Genomic DNA, 20,366 nt, shown 5'->3' on the forward strand with positions numbered 1-20,366 from the left:
TTTAATTTTAGATTTTAATAAACCAAAGAAAATTATTCCACTTGTATTTTCCATTTGTAGTAAAGAATGGCCTAAAGAAATCATGGGTTGTGTGTCAGTGATTAAAAAACTGTAACAATGTCAATTTTGGAATCTTCAGAAGCTCAGGGGTCCGTGCACAACCTCTTGTGAGCGCGCTTTAGTATGATCCAATGGTGTGCCATCAAGTGAGCAGATACTTGGAAAGCTTGATGGAACGTGACGTTTTTTTCCAGACCACATGACTTTACGTTTGGAAGTATTTAGCTGAAGATGCAAGATTGCAGGGCAGAGTGGGCTAGTGGAGGGCAGAGTAAAACAAATCATTAACCACAAATGGACTTAATACAATAGTTACGTTACGTGGGATGTCTTTTTTGTGTTCTTGGTGTTTTTCATGTCCTGGGACTGGACATTATCCTTGATTATGATTCTTTTTTGGAAGCAATGAGATGTCCGCAGCCTAGTACAAGAGCCCAGAAGTGACTCAGGAGAGAATGGCTCCTCTCTTTATTTTACATTGTTTACGATGATTTGTCATGCTGCCTTTTTAAATCTTTTGCTGAATTTTGTAGCAGTTATGAGATGTTAGCTTATACCCATGCTTTGTTTTCTTCACGTGGTGTTTTGTGAAGACAAATTTCTTCACGTAGTTTCCTGCTTCCTGTTTTTGTAACATTGCCACGAAAGTTTCACGTTTGTATCAGAGTTTAAATCATATAGGTTTTCTGTTTATACAATAATAATATTAATAGCAACTAGTTTTTGTTAAGTTTTTTATACTATTGGACTTCGCCTTTTTCCCGTTTTTTGGAAAATGCACAAATTTATTCGGCTAAAAACAACAAATGGAATTTAGCTCGGAACAACTAAACTCCGACTCAGGTACGATATTATGGCTACCATTCAGCTTGTTCAGTGTGTGGAGTGCACAATGTTTAGTCATTCTTCCTCCATCGTTAGTGATAATTTTACTTGAGATAGGTGTGTGTTAGTAAGCATTCTGATGGAGAAGATATTAGCATTAGAGGAGCGCATCCAGACTTTAGAGAGAGTGTGAGAGCAGCGTTAGTCCCGTAGCGGAAAGTCTGGGTGCCGCAGGCGAAGATAACCAGCCCCCGACTCCGGCATTAGAGCCGACGACTTAGTGGCATACTCGTTCAGCCAAAGCTAAGGCTAAGGCTAGCCCACCGGAGCACACCTTTTCTGCACTTTACGTGTCCAACAGGTTTGCTCTCCTCAGTGATGCACCCACTGAGAAACCTGAAAGAGTTCTGGTTATAGGAGAATCTATACTGAGACATGTGAAATTAGCCAGGCTTTTAGGAGTGGCAGCGGCAGTGGTTAGGTATATCCTGGGAGCCAGAGCACCGGACACAGCAGGTAATCTTAGGGCTTTTGTCACGTATTGGTTGTCCGTGTTTGCGTGGCATAATTGCGGGAGGCAGAGATGACAATTTTAATGTTCTTTTTATTTAATTATTCACACAAAAGAAAAACACAAATAAAACAAAACATACGAATTTAACTATAACACTAACAACAACAAATGCTAGAATATTTATAATAATTAACTTAATTACTCGCCTCTGTTCAGGTGAGTGCCCCCTCACCTGACCGAGGTGCAGTCTGGGACAAACTAAAACACAAAAACAAAGTCTCTAGGGGTTAACCCTTACAGCTCTAGGACAGAATAGGTTCTCAAAGATAGTTGTACATGCTGGAGCTAATGATATACGCCTTCGTCAGTCAGAGGTTAGTAAGAGTAACTTTTTAGGTGTTTACACTAGCGAAGGCGATGTCCGATGACGTAATATGCTCTGGTCCCATCCCAATGCGACGTGGTGACATAGCTTACACCAGGTTACGGTCGCTGAACTGCTGGATGTCCAGGTGGTGCCCTGAAAATAATGTGGGCTTCATATACAATTGGAAGACCTTTGAGGGCAAAGCTGGCCTGTTAGGGCGAGACGGTGTCCATCCCACTCGGGAAGGTGCTGCTCTAATTTTCTGTAGTATAGCTCATAGTCTCAGAAGAGGCCTAGTTAACCAATGACAATCCAGAGCCCAGGCCAGAAAGCAGACAGACAGGCTAAACCAACCGTCTGCTAGCTGCATAGAGTTGTCACTCAGGGTTCACTGTATTGAGACTCTCTTTGTCTGTTCCCTGAGTTAAGCAAAAATGTAGAAACTCTTAAAAAGTCTGTTTTAGTAATTTAATTAATATAGATACTACAAACTCGGATGACACTGAATGCACAGCTGGCACCTCTGATCTGAATCTAGGACTATTAAATATTAGATCTCTCGCATCTAAAGCAGTTATTGTTAATGAAATTATGACAGATCAGAAATTCGATATTATCTGTTTAACTGAAACCTGGATTAAACAGGACGAGTATGTAGCTAGTCCTCCTGGATACAACTACATACACCAGCCTTGGTTAACTGGTAGAGGACGAGGCGTCCCAATTATTTACAATGATAATCTGACTATTGTACAAAAAGACAGACACAAATTAAATTCATTTGAAGTTCTCTATAGTAACATAACAAGTGTAGCTACAAATATGAAGTCAGCTCAGTCGATCCCGTTAATCATCATTTAATTTCAATTCAATTTGCAGATTTCCTCTTAAACCTAGTCGTTTCTGTAAAAAAAAACATTAATTGCTGGAGATTTTAACATTCATTTTGAGAATCCAGAAGACCCTCTGCATAGAGCATTTATGTCCATACTGGACTCAGTAGTAAATCAGTGTGTAGTAGGACCCACTCATAAAGCAGGTTACACCTTAGATTTAAAAACATCTTTCGGATTAAGCATAAGAAATGTATTAGGTATTAGTTTTCATTGTCATGCTGAAGACACAGTTATATGTCTCAGCAAAACCAGATGAGAAAAACCAGCTTACTAAAGTTGAGCAATGTGTGCAGGACATAAGAGATTGGATGCTAATTAACTTCCGTCTGCTTAATTCTGATAAGACAGAAGTTCTAGTCATACGACCGCATTCAGCTAGAAGTAAGATTTTAGATTGCACTGTACCTTTAGATGGTGATTATACTGTAGATTCCAGCCTTTCACAAGCTCATGTAGATAATATTACCAGGATAGCATTCTTTCATCTTGGAAATTGCCAAGATAAGAAATATACTGCTGCTACACGATGCAGAAAAACTAGTTAATGCCTTCATCACCTCTAGGGTGGACTATTGTAATGCCTTACTGTCTGGTTGTTCAACTAGGTGCATGAAAAAGCTTTAGCTAGTCCAGAATGCAGCAGCGAGAGTCCTTACTAGAACCAGAAGATACGAGCACATCACATCTTATATTCACTTCATTGGCTCCCCGTGAAATTTCGCATTGATTTTAAACTACAACTCTTGACATACAGTATAAAGCATTAAATGGTCTCACGCCGCAGTATCTGAGCGAACTGCTAGTGTCTTATGATCCGCCGCACCTACTTCGAGCAAAGGATGCAAGCTGCTTGTCAGTACCAGGTATTATGATAACTACAGCTGGGGGCAGATCTTTTTCTTACAAAGCCCCAAAATTATGGAATAGTCTTCCAAATAATGTTCGGGACTCAGACACACTCTCAGTGTTTAACTCCAGGCTAAAAACCTATTTATTTAATCAAGCATTTTTATAAATAGATTTGTCTTGGGTAAAGGGGTAGATCTGGGGGACTCATGGACGTATGGAGTATTATGGTGAACTGGTATGTTCAGATGCTGTCTACTCTCATTGATCGCTCAGGTTTGTTGACGGTGAGGTAATTGTTTGCTTTACATCTCAGGGAGCTCTCATATCTGTGTTTCCTTCTGGCTCTCCCTTTTACAGTTTTTAACAATCTCTATGACAGTTCCCTTTCAAAGGCTACACTCAAAGCTGGGAACATCTTTGTCATGTTGCCGGTTGTGAAGCATGTGTGTATCAAACACGCCAAATTTTGGCTTATATAACCTCGTTTAGGTGATGTCATCTGATGAGACGCACCTGCAGGTTATAAATAGGAGTAAGCTGGAAACATTCCTCAGATTCTTTGTTTTTACCGACATTGTGCGCGTGTGCGTGTCAGCATAAAATACATTTAAAACACATTTAAAAGCAGATAAAAGCATAAAACTCACCAGAAATCATGGTGAAGTTTATAGCTAGATGTCCTCCTCCTTGTGAAAATTTTCTTTCGGAGGGCGATTCACATATTCTCTGCTTTAAATGTTTGGGTGAGGGCCACGCTCTCGAAGGACTTAGAGGAGAGTGTGAGCACTGTGATGATCCTCCGATGAAGGTGCTTCACAAGGCACGAGAGACGGAGCCCCTCCTTTCTCTCGCCCTCTCCCCCGATCACAAAGTTTTTCCTTCCACTTCACGAGTGCACTTCGGTGCTTCTCGTGGGTGTACGGAAGAGATTCGTTCTCTTGCTTCTGTAGAAATTAAAGTAACTTCCTCAGAACGCTCCTCTAAAGATGATAGAGAGTATGAGGAGTTGCTTGAAGTTATAACACATGCAGTTGATTGGCCACAGGAGCAAGCTCACCCAAAACAATCAAAATTAGACGACAGATTTCTGTCGGGTGGCCAGGAGAGGGTGCGACAACGCCATTCCCTTTCAAAGGCTGCATGAAAATGCTATGGGAAACATCTTGTCATGTTGCCGGTTGTGAAGCATGTTTGTATCAAACACGCCAAATTTTGGATAAACAGGATACACATTCTCTCTCGCTCCGCGGAGATGGAAATAGCACCCAAGCACTTAAAAAAAAAAAAAAAAAACTTGGGACGGCAGGTTCTTTTGGGTAGCCGGGGGGCGGAGCCTCAACAACGCTCTCTCCCTTTTTCTTAGCAATCTCCATATGAGTGAACCCTTCCATGGAGTAAGCTGTATCTATCCTGTGTTTTCCTGCCATCTACTTTATTTATTTGTTTAAATATAGTTGAGGTGGAAGCGCAGGGTTATATGATGATGCCCAGATAGAAGAGATGCTTTCAGGCTATCTCTCTCCTGGGACATCATCCTCCCTGAAAAGCTAATACTTCCTTTCAAGCTGTGTAGACTTTTATCTTCCCTGGAGGGAAAAGCTTTTCAGGCAGCAGGTCTGGTTGGTGCTCCGTTGCACACCATAACGGTTTTGCAGGTCTACCAGGCTGACCTGCTGAGAGACTTGAGTACTGGCGGGGCTCTTCAAGATAGGGCGTTCTGGAATTCACCGGGCCACAGAATTGTGGCTGAATCTCAGCAGCATCAAGCATAGGATCGCGCATTCCTCCTGGATGCCCCTATTTCGCCTTCCGGCCTGTTTGGCGATTTCGTTAACTCGTTCGCCACTAGGTTCATGAGGCGAAGTTATATGAACAAGCCTTCTGAAATCCCCGCCGTGCTCAAGAGTCGGGACGGTCGGCCACCCAGTCTCGACCGGGTCTGACGCTTGCAAGGAACACACAATGAGAGGGTTTTTGAGGCACCGCCTTGTAAAGATTGGGGTGCGTCGCACCGCGCTTCTCAATCCACCTCAAAAGAGCTCAGACTGACATATTGTCTTCTTCACAAAGAAGCCCTAAGGTTCATGTGCCCAGGACCATGGGGGTGGCCCCCCAATAAGGAGAGGCACACAGAATTCCTTTTGAGAATAAAGTGTTCTCCCTGGCACCCCAGGAGGTCGGTGTTTTTGCTGAGTGAGTGAGTGAGTCAGGCTCCTACAGTCGGTATTTCTTGGTTTCCAAGAGGAACGGGGGGCTACGTCCAATTTTTAGATTTTCGCGGGCTGTTCCGCGATCTAAAATAAATAAATACAGCTTCAAAATGTCGACTGTCAAAGTGATTGTTCTTAAATCCTACCAAGCGATTGATTTGGGACAATCGATGGAAGGACGCTTACTTCATATAGAAATATTGCCACAACACAGGAGGTTCCTAAGGTCGCTTTCGGGGGCGAAGCTTACCAGTATCGGGTCCTTCCATTTGGTCTAGCTCTCTTACCCGCACATATATGAAATGCATGGATGTAGTTCTGGTGCTTACGACTTCAGGGCATCCGTATTTGAGGCAACTGACTGGCCCAGTCTCAGTAGCTAGCGCTTTGACATCAGCATGTCATCCTAGCTCATCTTTGTTTCTTAGGATTGAGACCCAACGCCACGAAAAGCGTGCTTTTTCCTGTTTAGAGGACAACATATTGGGTGTCACATGGGATTCGATCGTAAGCAGGCACAGCTGTCTCCTGCTCGTGTCGAATCAATTCTCAACACCCTCAGGGAAATCAAGCTAGACCAGAAAGTGACCATCACTTTCATAGATCTTAGCTCTTATGGCAGCTGTATCCATGGTGACACCTTTGGGCCTTCTGCACATGAGAGCATTTTAGTTGTGGCCAAGAACCAGGGGATTTCACTCTAGGGCCAATCCCCAATAAAGGTTACGCGCCAGGTGCTTCGTACCCTTCCTATGTGGTTCAGACCCCGGTTTCTGACTTTGGGTCCCACTCTAAGTTCGTCTTGTCGTCGCAGATGCTAACGACAGACACTTCCCTCATGGGCTGGGGTGCGGTTTTAGATGACTGTCCAGCCCAAGGGAGCTGGAGAGGCCATCTTTTTTTGCGCGGCACATCAATTGCCTCGAAATGATGGCTCTATTTCTGGCCCTAAAGCACTTCCTCAAGCAGTTGAGAGGCTACCATGTCCTAGTGCGGGTGGACAACACTATGGCAGTCTCATATATTAATCACCAGGGCGGACTGTGCTCGTGCCGCTAAATAGCTAGCACACCAGGTTCCTGTCCCTCAGGGCGATTTACATTCCAGGGCATATGAATGAGGGAGCAGTTGTTCTGTCCAGTCAATCTCTGACACACGGGGAATGGAAACCCCACCCCAAAATAGTCAGTCAATCTGGGAGAGATTTCAGGTAGAAGAGGTGGACCTCTTTGCCTCGCAAGATCAGCAAATGTCCCCTTTACTACTTTCTAACTCTTCCAGCTACCCCGGGTCTGGACGCCGTGGCCCGTACATGGCCCTGGTTACGCCTTTATGCGCTTTTCGCGATAGCTCTGCTCCTGGGAGTCTTGGCGAGGGTCCATCAACAGTGTTTGCGCCTCTTATTGATAGTGCCCTGTTGGCCGACCAGAGTGTGGTTCTCGGATCTAGTATACCTCTTTAACGGCTCACCATGGGTGATTCCAATGAGGTGGGATCTTCTGTCTCAGGTGCAGGGGACGATATTTCATCCCCGGCCCGAGTTTTGGAACCTTCACGTTTAGTCCCTGAACGGGACCAACTAAGTCAAGCTGGTCTTTCAGCCAGCGTAATTAAGACTATTCTAAGTGCTAGGGCTCCCTCCCCTAGAAGAGCTTATGCCCTCAAATGGAATGTATTTAAAAGTTGGTGCATGACGAAGCAGGTAGACCCAGTCTAGGTAGGCCGCCACTACACTGGGTGAGAGATGCTATTGCCCTCTCCTATGAGGCGTGTGGGCCAGGGGGATCGTGTTTTTGCATTATCGATGGTACATAAATACGGGATGAGAAAGGTTTATTCCAAGAACAAGATAATTCGTTATGGAGGTCATCAAAAAAGGGGAGAGAGCGTCTCAGGTTACTTTGCTGTAACCCTGTTCCCTGAAAAGGCGGGAACGAGATGCTGCGTCCCGATGCCGCACTGCCTATGTGACCGGACGTCCGTTCAGACAAATCAATTTGAGGAATGTTTTCGGTTCACTCCTATTTATAACCTGCAGGTGCGTCTTATCAAATGACGTCACCCGACCGAGGTTATATAAGCCAAAATTTGGCGTGTTTGATACACACATGCATCAGAACCGGCAACATGACAAGATGTTCCCATAGCGTTTTTACGCAACATCTCGTTCCCCCCTTTTCAGGGAACAGGGTTACAGCAAAGTAACCCGAGACATTTTTTCAAAACATTTAACAAGTTTCCTGAACTCTTAACACGGTTAGCACAACATCAGCGTTGTGGGCTATACAATTAACACATTTCTTGTTGCTTTAATACAAAATGTTAACACCAATTTAAAATGCTTGAACTTCTTTTACAAACAAGCTCAACCAAGACCAAAACAATGTAATTTTACAGTCAAATTTACAAATGCTTTCACACTGTATGTCAGAACAGATAACATCATGTCCTAAACATAACTTATATAGGCTAAAGTCAAAGTGAACAGCTTTTTATATTGTGAATTGAAACACAAATATATTCCCTGTATTTTATTCCATTGTCAATGAGAAACAGCTTATTGCAGTTATGCAAATATATAAATCACAGCAATAGTTCCTATCTAGGAACCACACTCAGGTGTTGAGGTTTTTCCAAGAAGGAAGGAAGAAAGGAAGGAAGGAAAAAAAAAAGAAAGAGAAAGCTCCTCCTACAGCAAAGTGTAAATAATTATTCCACTTACTGTCTTTCTGCCTCCGGTCTCTAATATGTAACTGTATTTTGTCCCTCTAAGGATTCAATGTCTACCTCTCTCAGGGGGCAGAGGAAAGTACTTGAATGGAGAACGGGAACTTGCTATTGTCAACATGGTGATTGCTGACCATGAAATAAAACTGAAGGACATTCACTCCAGAGTTGTAGAGGACAACCTTGTCTTTGGGGACTCCAAATGAAATAACTATACAAAGTTTCTTTAAAAAGGAACAGTAAGCACATCAAAGAACTCTGTCACTAATACGTCCAGGTAAGGTTATGCAATACAGTCATTAGTGTACTATACAGTGTGTTTTGCAGTAAACTACTCTATAAACCTTGAGTGCATTAGTATATACAGTCGTGGCCAAAGGTTTTGAGAATTACATAACTACTGGAAATTGGAAAAGTTGCTGCTTAAGTTTTTATAATAGCAATTTGCATATGCTCCAGAATGTTATGAAAAGTGATCAGATGAATTGCATAGTCCTTCTTTGCCATAAAAATTAACTTAATCCCAAAAAACCTTTTCACTACATTTCATTGCTGTCATTAAAGAACCTGCTGAGATCATTTTAGTAATTGTCTTGTTAACTCACATGAGAATGTTGACGAGCACAAGGCTGGAGATCATTATGTCAGGCTGATTGCGGTAGAATGACAGACTTGACATGTTAAAAGGAGGGTGATGCTTGAAATCATTGTTCTTTCATTATTAACCAAGGTGACCCGCGTGCAGCCATCATTGCGTTGCATAAAAATGGCTTCACAGGCAAGGATATTGTGGCTACTAAGATTGCACCTAAATCAACAATTTATAGGATCATCAAGAACTTTAAGGAAAGAGGTTCAATTCTTGTTAAGAAGGCTTCAGGGCATCCAAGAAAGTCCAGCAAGCGCCAAGATCGTCTCCTAAAGAGGATTCAGCTGCGGAATCGGAGTGTCATCAGTGCAGAGCTTGCTCAGGAATGGCAGCAGGCAGGTGTAAGCGCATCTGCACACACAGTGAGGCGAAGACTTTTGAAAGATGGCCTAGTGTCAAGAAGGGCAGCAAAGAAGCAAAACCCCCTTTAACAACAACTTTTTCGAACAATCCAACAAGATTTTGGTGAAGAACAATGAATTTTCCAGCACGATGGAGCACCATGTCATAAGGCAACAGTGATAACTAAGTGGCTCGGGGACCAAAACGTTAAAATTTTGGGTCCATGGCCTGAAAACTCCCCAGATCTTAATCCTATTGAGAACTCTCAAGAGGCAGGTAGACAAACAAAAACCCACTAATACTGACAAACTACAAGAAGTGATTATAAAAGAATGGGTTGCTATCAGTCAGGATTTGGCCCAGAAGTTGATTGAGAGCATGCCCAGTCGAATTGCAGAGGTCCTGAAAAAAAAGGGCCAACACTGCAAATACTGACTCTTTGCATAAATGTCATGTAATTGTCGATAAAAGCCTTTGAAACATATGAAGTGCTTGTAATTATATTTTAGTACATTACAGAAACAACTGAAACAAAGATCTAAAAGCAGTTTAGCAGCAAACTTGGTGAAAACTAATATTTGCGTCATTCTCAAAACTTATGGCCACGTAGATATACAGTACAGCACAGCATTTACATACACTGTGTGTAATTACTTTCAGAGAGTCATGGAGTTGGAGGCCAATCAAGTCCCATATAAAATTATCTATGTTGATGAGGCTGGCTTCAACTTGGCGAAAAGGCATCGCCCTGGGAGAAACATAATCGGCCAAATAGGGCAGTTACCGTGCCGGGCTAGAGAGGAGCCAACATTACCATGTGCGCCGCAATCTCCAACAACCGTGCACTTCTGCATAAATGTCAGATTGGCCCCTATAACACCGACCGCCTTCTTCTTTTTTTTAGAAAACCTGCATGAAAGACTGGTGCCAGAGATAGAAAGGGGACAGGTGGGAGACCACTTGCCAAAATATGTTATCACATGGGACAATGTGGCATTCCACTATTTCCATGAAGTCACAGCCTGGTTTGACGCCCATCCAAGGATGATGTCCCATTTCCTTGCCCCTTACCCCTTTTTCCTCAACCCCACTGAGGAGTTTTCTCAGCTTGGAGATGAAAGGTTTTGACCAACGTCTACATGACCAAATGTCCATCCTGGATGCAATAGATGCTGGATGCCAAGAAATCACAGCTGAATACTGCCAGGGGTGGATAAGGCATGCCAAAAGATTCTTCCCACGATGCCTTGCCAGAGAAGATATCAGGTGTGATGTGGATGAGAACATGTGGCCAAATGCAGAAGAACGGGCAGAAGATTATAGAAGATTACGTTTTTTTTTTTTTTTTATTCCTTTTTCTGTTTGTATAGTCATTCACTTTTTTGTATTGTATTTGTATTGAATTTCTGCAGCAAAAGGCGCCAGGCGACGTCTAGGAGGCTTAGTAGGGTTTCTAGCCCCAAGTGACATCACGGCGCAAAAAAAAGTCAGTTATAGCTTTCTCCAGTCTACCTGGCAGTAGCGCTCCAACTCGTCCATTTTGGCGTCCACTGCCTGCCGAAAACTGATCTCCCGATTTAAACTGCTGTTTATGGATTCTCTTAAATCCCTCTCCAACAAACCCACTTTTTAGATAAAGCCTCCACATCCCTGTTAACATTGCTTAAGTTCTTTTTGCATTGTTTTAACAACATCAGTAATATTAGACATTAGACCTATGGTAAGATCATCATCATGTCTATGTGATACATACAAAGAACTAAGCAAAGAGGTTATTGCTTCAGTAGTGTTACGGCCTGTCACAAAAGCTTCTCCACCATAATCTACATCATCCGGTATACTACTAACAACACCAAAGTTGGCCTTCCCGGCACTACTAGCATTAGCATTAGCGCTAGCCATGTTAGCGTTAGCTTTATGTGGCCGCACTACAATTCGTTGTCAATATTATGTGAACACTTCAAATTATTAAACAAAATATTTAACAGTTGGCATGTCAGGAGTGTCTCGTTCGCTTCAATGATTAATAAAGTTATCTCTGCATGTGCCATGTCTTGCGCTCATATTCATGAAGGAATACAAAATGTCAGGGTCCCTTACATATTTCTAAAGTGGAGCTATAGAAATGCAGAGATCTTGACTGACTGGTCAGGCTTTTACCTTGATGGCGTTCCCACATCCCAGTCAAGACCAGTCAAGGGCTGTTTGATGGACGATACAAAAACAGTTGCACCATTTCATCACATGGTAGGTACAATTAAGGTTTAATACAGTAGATTAAGCTACAGACAATTGAACCATGGGCAATGCGGTGGTGGTTCAACAGTTAAAGCGCTGGTTGCAGGTTAAAGGTCCAACACTAATGAGCTGTCCATGAGGCTGCTGCTAGTTCTCTTAACACTATCTGCTCTAGGATGCTGTATCATGCCTTAACCTGCTGCATTACAATTACTTCAAGTATTTCAAGAAGGTAGCTGCATAAAATGTAATGCATATACAGTATAATTACACCATTATCTATGAACCAACTTCTAACTTCTAACCTCTATCTTTGATGAATTACAGGTTCTCTTTAAAACCCATATTGCTCAACATATCATCACAAGTGCTGGCAGGACGCCTTTAGGAGCCCTTACATGATGTGTCTTTATTAAGTTCAACAGAAAAAAGGTGGGAAGCCTGAGGAAGTTTCTTTAGTCACGCAAGTTTTTTTTTTTTTCGCAACCATTCTATTTCTTTCAATCTGTGATGTTTAGATTTTGCTCACCATTATCACAATTATGCGAACAATATTGAAAATAAGTTTACCCTGATAATAATTTATGTCTAAACAAAGTTCTTCATATCCTGCAAAAGTTCATGTTTATTTATAAGATGTTCTTGTTTATTCATGGATACGTGTTTAACATTGGGCATGTTCACGGCCATGGTCAGGGTTTCATTCCGAGTCCAGGACACTGAAACCACTGAATCTTAGTGACTTTCTCAAGGCTGAATAAACAGAGTGGGTTGTGTTAGAAAAGGGCATCTAACATCACCAAGCTAATTCTATAGAATTTTTATTTCTGCTGAACTTGAATACTTAAAAGCTTAAGTATTTATCCTTGTTTTCTAAACAGATGTTGCTGTTCTGTTAATCTATAGAACTCTTTTGCAGAGTTTCCTGTGACTTATGCATAGTCTGTGTTTGGCTTCTTAAAATTCTTGCCTGGGCAGCTCAGGGTAGTCAGAGGCAGTCTATGAGCATGAGCCGTTGACTCCAACAAAGTTTGACTTACACAGCTGCAATAAAACATACTGTGTGTGTACAGTATGTGTGCATGATGTGCTGCCTTTGTTAAAAAATGTTTGCTAACAAACCGCTGGTAACTAACTGATGTTGTAAGTGATGTAAAACCCAGATTGAGAAATGCACCAGTTCAATTCAAGAGGCTTATGAAGCAGCGTTATTATACAGCACTACATCGACATTCCCAACATTGTTAATATTTTTACTGTAAGAACTGTTTATAAATATACACTTCAAAATGGTTTCTCAGTGAGTAAAAAATGCAATATATACAAATTCAAGATGTCTATCTTTGCCTACTTTAAGCATTTATCCTCATAATCATCATTTACTTTATTAGGAACACCTTTATGATTTAAGCCCCCCGTTCCCAGTTGGGGATGGCTGGGTGAGAGGAGCCACACTGAAAAGCCCACAGCAGCTGTCCCACAAGGATTAATTCTGTCGCTTAATAACCTCCTGCCTGAACATGTGCATGGCATGTAAGCAGGGTGTTGCACCATGTCTTAGGGACTTCAAATGTAAGCATGCTTCACAAAGGTGAGCAGACTAAATTCTGTAGTTTCACCAGCCTGAGCATGCTTTAAAGGTGGGGTTGACTGAATGCCACCATTTGACCAGCCGGAGCATGAAAGAAGCATGCAAGAAGACGATGCCATGCGCCCCCAGCGACTTCAAGGGAAAATGGGCTGAATGCCACAATTTGATCGTTGCAAAACAGCAAAAAAGGCCTGCATTCTCTGCTAAGAGACCTGTTTCCAGTTGGGAAAGTTTCTAGATGTTGGACGTCACAAAGACTCGTGCCTAAGGCTGCTGCCAATGGATGGCTGGGTGGGCCTGGCTGAGCTTGACCATGAAAGCCACATCGAAGGGCGATGTTTCTTTTTGTAAATTCTTTTTTTTTTTTTAAAAAAAGCTGAAGTAGATATACTTCAATGAATATACCTGAATATATATAAAAAAAGTTCTAAAGAACTGAACAAAGTTGATAAAATGATTTAGAAAAAAAAACGGCTTAGACTAGTTATAAATCCCTCTTCCTGTGCTCCAGACTCCTCCCTCCACTGCACCCCAATAACACTGAATATGAGATCCCTTTCTTAATGCATCACCCAAATCCATCACAGCTTCACACTTTTGCCTTCCAGCAGCAATGAAGTCACTTGTGGCACTTGTGTTCATCTACATGTTTTTACCTAAAGGTAAGATACAGGATCTTACTGTATATAAATTCTTGTGTGTGTGTGTGTGTGTGTGTGTGTGTACTCAGACAAGTAAAATTACTTAATTAGTCTTTTGGTGTCAGTATTGCAAGTTTTACATGTTTTAGACTTTGCTCTATGACATGCTATGAATTAGGCTATTAAAACTAATCAACTTATAGTGTTAGTAGCCACTTTTGTGTTTTGGAAAAATAAAAGGACATTAAAGGTTCTCACATTATTAGACTATTATTTATAATCCTTTCTTATAAGATGTCACAAAATAAATGTTATTAAGTTAAATCATGGCAGGCAAATCATGCGAATGCCTCCATCCTGTGTTTCCAATAGTCTTAAACAAGCTTTGCCCTGAATGTAGAATAATATTCTATTTTTTTTAGTTATTTATTTTAAAACACTCCCCAAATTTAAGAAACTATTTAAAAAAAAAAAAGTGGAACAGCATATTTACTCACAAATAATTTCATAAATAATTATATTTTATAAGAGTAGATGACTTTCTCAAGGCTGCATCCACATGCTTTTAAAGATGATAAAGAATTCATGAAGAAAATGATACATAATAAAATTTGGATGTGGAATAAAATTTGAGAAATCATGCTTTTTGTCTCATAGATGACGGCCATAATGGCTAATAGCTACATCAAATATCAATTTATAAAAATATAAAAAATTAGACAATTACACAAGTTTTCCATCAGCATAATTAAACCGAAGTCTGAACCTTTCACTTTCACTTTCACTTCTTTTTTTTTTTTTTTTTCCCTTTGAAGCAAGGGCATCAAACTGAATCTAGAATGGGACATGTGGGTGCAGGCTTTAATTCAAACCAATCAGAAGACTCGCCTTTTCAAGTAGTCATTGTTGGAATTCCATAGCCTATCAGGTGTAATTACTACTTGGTTTGAATGAAAGTCTGGCCTTTGTGGATTTCTTTCTTTCTTTCTTTCTTTCTTTCTTTCCATTAAAGATCTCTTGAGCAAAGTTCATGGTAATATTACAAGGAATATCAATATTTTTTATTTAAAATACAAATCTGGTTTGTTGTCAATTCACTTACATGAAAGACTTTTACTTTCACTTTTACATTTACTACAGACAGCCACTGGAGGGCCTCAGGGACTATTTTGGCTTCATTTTTTCATATCTGTCTTAAAGCTGCTGACGTTACCCACCATACTAATGTTGGATAAAAAAAAAAACAGCTTACTATGACAGTAGCTAATCAGTCACTCCCTTTTAACTGAGCTGTACTAAAAGAGTGGAACAGAAGAGTGCATATAGATTACCTGTTAGGTAAACTGTATTTACCATAGGTGTCTTAATTCAGTATTTCCACTTAAATAACAGTTTCCACTGACACCATGAAAACATATACTGTACATGCAAAAAAAAAAAAAAAAAACATTATTATTTATCTTGATAAATGGTAATGTTGTATTTGCCACTTGTTGGTGATAAATTCTATATATGTAATTAGTCATTATTTAATACAGATAAAACCTATGTAGAGAATGTACTTCACTCAAAAAGGTATAAAATTTTTATTTTTAATAAACATTGACATTGGAATATGCTGCTATGAATCATCTGTTTGGTTGGATAAAAAGATGAGACCTTCACGATTAGTTAAAAGTACTGTGTGTGTGTGTGTGTGTGTGTGTGTGTGTGTGTGTGTGTAAGAGAGAGAGAAAGAAAAAGAGAGAAAGAGAGAGACATACAATACAACAGACTTATACAGAATTATTGTTGTCATCTTTATTTTAGTAACATTTGTCAGATAAAATGTGAAATAAAATATACTCTTTATGTTTGCCCTATTTTATTGTTTTATTTCTTTCATTAGCTGAACCCCTGAGATGTTACACTTGTGATCCCACTAATTGTGTTGAATATAGAACGCAGACCTGTTCTGGGTTTTCTAATACCTGCCTGAATGTAACAGGTAAATAATATACACTCATGCAATTTTAAAAAATATTCCCAGTAACAGTGTATATCATGAATTATTAATATCTATTACCTGTGAAAAAGTAAATCATAAACTATAAAAGACACTATTCAAAACAAACAAATCAGCAAGCATTATACTCTGTTACTACAGTAAGTCTACACACGTGATGTTTCTTTATGTGATTCTTGTCTCTCTTAGGTTAATAATCTATTAGACTCTATTAAACACTATTAACAGCAGTTAAGATAAAAAAATATTTAAAAAAAATATTTTTCTTTCTCCTTCTCCTAGGTACTGTATCGGGCCAAAGGTTTGTTTTGAAAACCTGTGCACCGAGTGACATGTGTAATCAGGTTCTGCCATTGTTCTTGGGAGTTACAGTTGAATATGGAAAGTGTTGTCAGGCGGACCTGTGTAACGGTGCTGAGAGATTCACACTGAGCCTCCTCCTCATGATTGTCCCCATGCTGTCCTTCTTCCGCTTTCCCTGAAAAAAAAATGACTTAAAGCTGTATCTGGTTTAGAAATGACAGCAATAAAACATAATAATAATCTTCAGAGCGCTCCTTTTTCATGGGGTCGGGGTGGGACCTCTAATTAATGTATACACTGTTCATATTGATCTAATTTAATAATCTTATGTAAATTATGCTGGGGGAAGTTTGGCATATCACTAGCTGTTGGGAAATATTAATTTAAAAAAAATCAGATTTCCTGATTTCCAGTTATTCACACCAGCTCTGAAGCCTCAAAAACAAATATTAAAATTAATAACTGAATAATTAAATAATTAAAGAATAAATAAATAAATAAGACACTTTAATGATTGAGCCTGCTTGAGATTGTGGTTCGTGGGAGTGTGGGGTGGGGTGAATTATCTGAAAAGCGCCAACAACGCCTGCTGTAAACTTTATTTAAATAGACTGTAAAATGTAGAGTAAGCAGATGTAAAACTTGTTCTATAACCGAGTACCCCTTTAAAAAAAAATTCTTTATTTACATTATCAAAGAATCTTTTTGTTTAGAAAGGTCATATGCAAGGAAGCATACAGAATCACGAATAATGCTGTAATTCCCACCAGACTAGACAAAGACCCACATCATGAGCTGTATAATGAGCCTTTTAGTCAGGATTGTGACAGAGGGAAGTGCTACAAGGAAATAATTTGAGAACAAAATAAAAATACTTTTTTTGTAGTTTATTTAGAATATAGTTAACTAGCATGCAAAAATAACTCACTCTTACACCCTCTACATAATCTACTCACTTACACAGTGCAGGGAAAATGTCCAAGATTGAGTGGAGAGGGACACAGATGATCTTATACACAGAAGGCACATTTATGGCATAAATATGGCTGTGCAAAATACAATGAAGAAAGGGTGCTGTGCCACTCTCGAAAAGCAGTTCCTGTTTAACTGAAGACACAAGTGATCATTGTATACTTGCCATTTCCATGGTGTTTTTTTTTTTTTTTAAAAAGAAATCCATCCCAAATCTAGACCAGTTTTAGTCCAGGTTCCCATGAGGGCAGGAATGGCAGAGTGTCATCATCAGTCTGTGTTTTCCATGAAACAGTGATGGGCTGTCTGTATTTCACCTGCTTGTTTGCATTTGCTTTCTATCAAACAGGTGCTAATCATTTTCACTGTCACAACTGTGTATAAAAAAAGAAAAAAAAGATGAGCATGATAACACAATAAAAGCAAGTACTACTATATATTATTATTATTATCATCACTTACTAATTACCATGCATAAAGACAACACAAGCAAAACTTTCTTATATCTGAATATCACAAGGTCTGTAAGCTACATAAGGCATTAGCTTAGTCACCGGGACCTTTACCTTTACCAAATCTATCTATCTAAATAGGTTTTTAGCCTGGACTTAAATATTAAGACTGTGCCTGAGACTCGAACATTAATAAGAAGGCTAAACCATAACTTTGGGGCTTTGTAAGAAGCTCTGCCTTCTGCGGTAGTTTTTATAATAAGTAGTGCAGTATTATTAATAATAATGCAGTACTTACAAGCAGCCTGCATCCTTTGAAAATAATCTGGGTAAACTACAAACAAGGCCACGCCCCCAGCATGCGCATGCACACAGCCATGTTAAGTGTGATTCCAATCTGCAGAGAGCAAAAATTTTCAGTTCAAAAGGAACTGTAATGGTAGATTTTTAATAAATTTTGACTTGAAAAATGAACAAGTCTTGGTTTATGAGTACAGTGTATCATGTATCACGAATGCGCTTCTTGTTTTAATGTCAAGTGTCACGCGATCATAACTGAGCTAATGGTTTTCCTCTCTCTTGCGCTGCGGAATTGTGGGTAATTACTGGTATAATCAACATCTGTGCACGCGTGTACTGTTTACTATAACATTATGATCCTGTGTGTGTGTAAAACATATTTTATTTTGTGTCTGTATGCGTGTGTATACAGAACACGTGTACTGTTTATTATAGGACATGTGTGTGCGTGTGTCTAAAGCAAAAGAAAGTCTAATTAGAGAGGTTAAAGATCCATTAAAGATCTCTCTCCTTGTGTTCTACACATTTAACTATGAAGACAATCCTGGCCTCGGCTGATACTGACAGCTGATCTTCAAGGACACCATAATTTATGGTCCTAATTTGCTAATTAAGTGTCATTTTATATTGAACTTTTTATAGGTGAAATGACAATAAAAGCCTATTTGACTAGTCATCCATAAAAACACTTGCAAACTGAAAAAGTGCTTGGCATTGACAATGCCTTAGATCTTAGAGGGTTAATATTTAACTCTGATGGTAACTTGTGGTACACGCCCGGGAAAACAGATGGAGTTAATTATTTTTTGAAATACTTACATTTTCCTCGTCTTCCTGAGACAATTGGACCTGATCCATCTTTTAGGACAAGTTTGATGGCAAAAACAGCATTGTACTTCCACAGGTTGGTGGAGTAGTGTATTGTTTGACTTTTCCATCAAAAAATAAGGTAATTCTTGCATCTCTTGTTGTAACATTTTGTGCAACTAACAACAGAGCAACTCTCATGCCTGCCTCTAGCCTTAGACAGGATAGCCGTGCTTTGGCGGTGGTATTATTGTGAATGTTAGATAGTGGTTGGCCCTGAAATACTTAGGCAGAGGGTAGGCTATTCCAATGAAAGCAGTTGTGATGTAAAAACAGGCTCAAAATTTGAACAGGCCATTTTCACAGTTTGAGTGCTGTATATAAAAAAGTATATTAAATCCTAGCATGCTATAGCATATTTAAATGTACTTGCAGCCAGACTAATGACTAGTATACTTGAAGTTTGCTATTTTGGAACAACTAATTTTGTACTAAGTGTATTTAAGTTGTAATTAAATTGTACAAAAGCACAATTTTAAGTGTATTAAGTATACTTTTGTGTGCTAAAGTGGAACAACTTTAAGTATACTTAGTACACTTAAAGTATATGCCTGTGTGTGTACTAACGTACATACCTGACAGTAATTAATACAATTTAAGTATATATTTAATATATTATAAGTACATTACAGCTATTTTTACTGTGTTGCGAATACATGATTAATATACTATGAGTATATATTTTTATTACAGCAGTAGCTGTTATACTTCTGGTCAATTACAAATACCAAAAAAAGACCACTTTGTGGTTAATACAAATATACTTTATTGTATCATACAGTACATAACACCTTCTATATTACAGTATTGCAAATGTATTACCAGTACACTAAAGGTATTTAGGATAATTTACAAATGCTGAATGTATTTTTTACACTATACCATGTTTTTGAAACACATTACATTAGTACAGTAATTATGAGGGAGATTTTATTCATGAGTTCAACAGATTTAATTTGCACAAGGTTACAAAAAACTGTCCTATAGTTTATTTGTATTTAACAAACACACAAACTAAAATTTAAACTGTAGTCTGAACAGACATTAGTATTAGAGCATACAGGTACAGTATTAGTTTAAACCTGGTGCGTGGACACAGACAGACATTAGTATTAGAGTATACAGGTACAGTATTAGTTTAAACCTGGTGTGTTGATTCTGTTACACAGAGACTGAAAACAGGCCGAGAGCTACGGAGTCATGATACCACAAGCAAAGTACATGAGATTTAGCAATAAAACATTAGACAATACATTCTATAGTTTAAAGTATGTACTTAATTACAAATTACCTAACAAAAACCGTTAAATTTACCTTATGCCGATGAAAAAAATAATAGCGATACGAACTAACGCACGCGATGATGCAGCTTCCAGCCGTTAATTCAAACTAGAAGTGGAGGACTGGGGAGCCAATCAGAGAGTGGACTTTCCGAATCTGCCCGCCTACATTCTCTGATTGGCTGGTGGGGCGCCGAATACTAGTCTATGGTTGGCTGGAATAGATACAAAGATATCACACTGCTGCAGTGTGTTACTTTATTCTGTGAGCGCACAGA

General features: G+C 39.5%; 1 protein-coding gene across 1 annotated transcript; it reads left to right on the top strand.

Moving 5' to 3' along the window:
* The first annotated feature begins 13,845 nt into the window (after positions 1 to 13,845).
* On the top strand, positions 13,846 to 16,577 carry LOC128510066 (CD59B glycoprotein-like). The gene is made up of 3 exons (XM_053482037.1): positions 13,846 to 13,930; positions 15,798 to 15,896; positions 16,197 to 16,577. Exons 1-3 carry the CDS (start codon positions 13,882 to 13,884, stop codon positions 16,394 to 16,396), a joined length of 348 nt encoding a protein of 115 aa, XP_053338012.1. The 5' UTR covers positions 13,846 to 13,881; the 3' UTR covers positions 16,397 to 16,577.
* Positions 16,578 to 20,366: the final 3,789 nt, after the last annotated feature.

Source organism: Clarias gariepinus, chromosome 22 (genome assembly GCF_024256425.1).
Source record: "Clarias gariepinus isolate MV-2021 ecotype Netherlands chromosome 22, CGAR_prim_01v2, whole genome shotgun sequence".
NCBI lineage: Eukaryota > Metazoa > Chordata > Actinopteri > Siluriformes > Clariidae > Clarias > Clarias gariepinus.

Bases quoted from the DNA above. Each gene is read 5' to 3' on its own strand.
- LOC128510066 (XM_053482037.1), top strand. From the start codon at position 13,882: ATGAAGTCACTTGTGGCACTTGTGTTCATCTACATGTTTTTACCTAAA. The intron at 13,931-15,797 runs GTAAGATACAGG...TTCTTTCATTAG, and splicing joins CTACATGTTTTTACCTAAAG to CTGAACCCCTGAGATGTTAC. The intron at 15,897-16,196 runs GTAAATAATATA...TCCTTCTCCTAG, and splicing joins TACCTGCCTGAATGTAACAG to GTACTGTATCGGGCCAAAGG.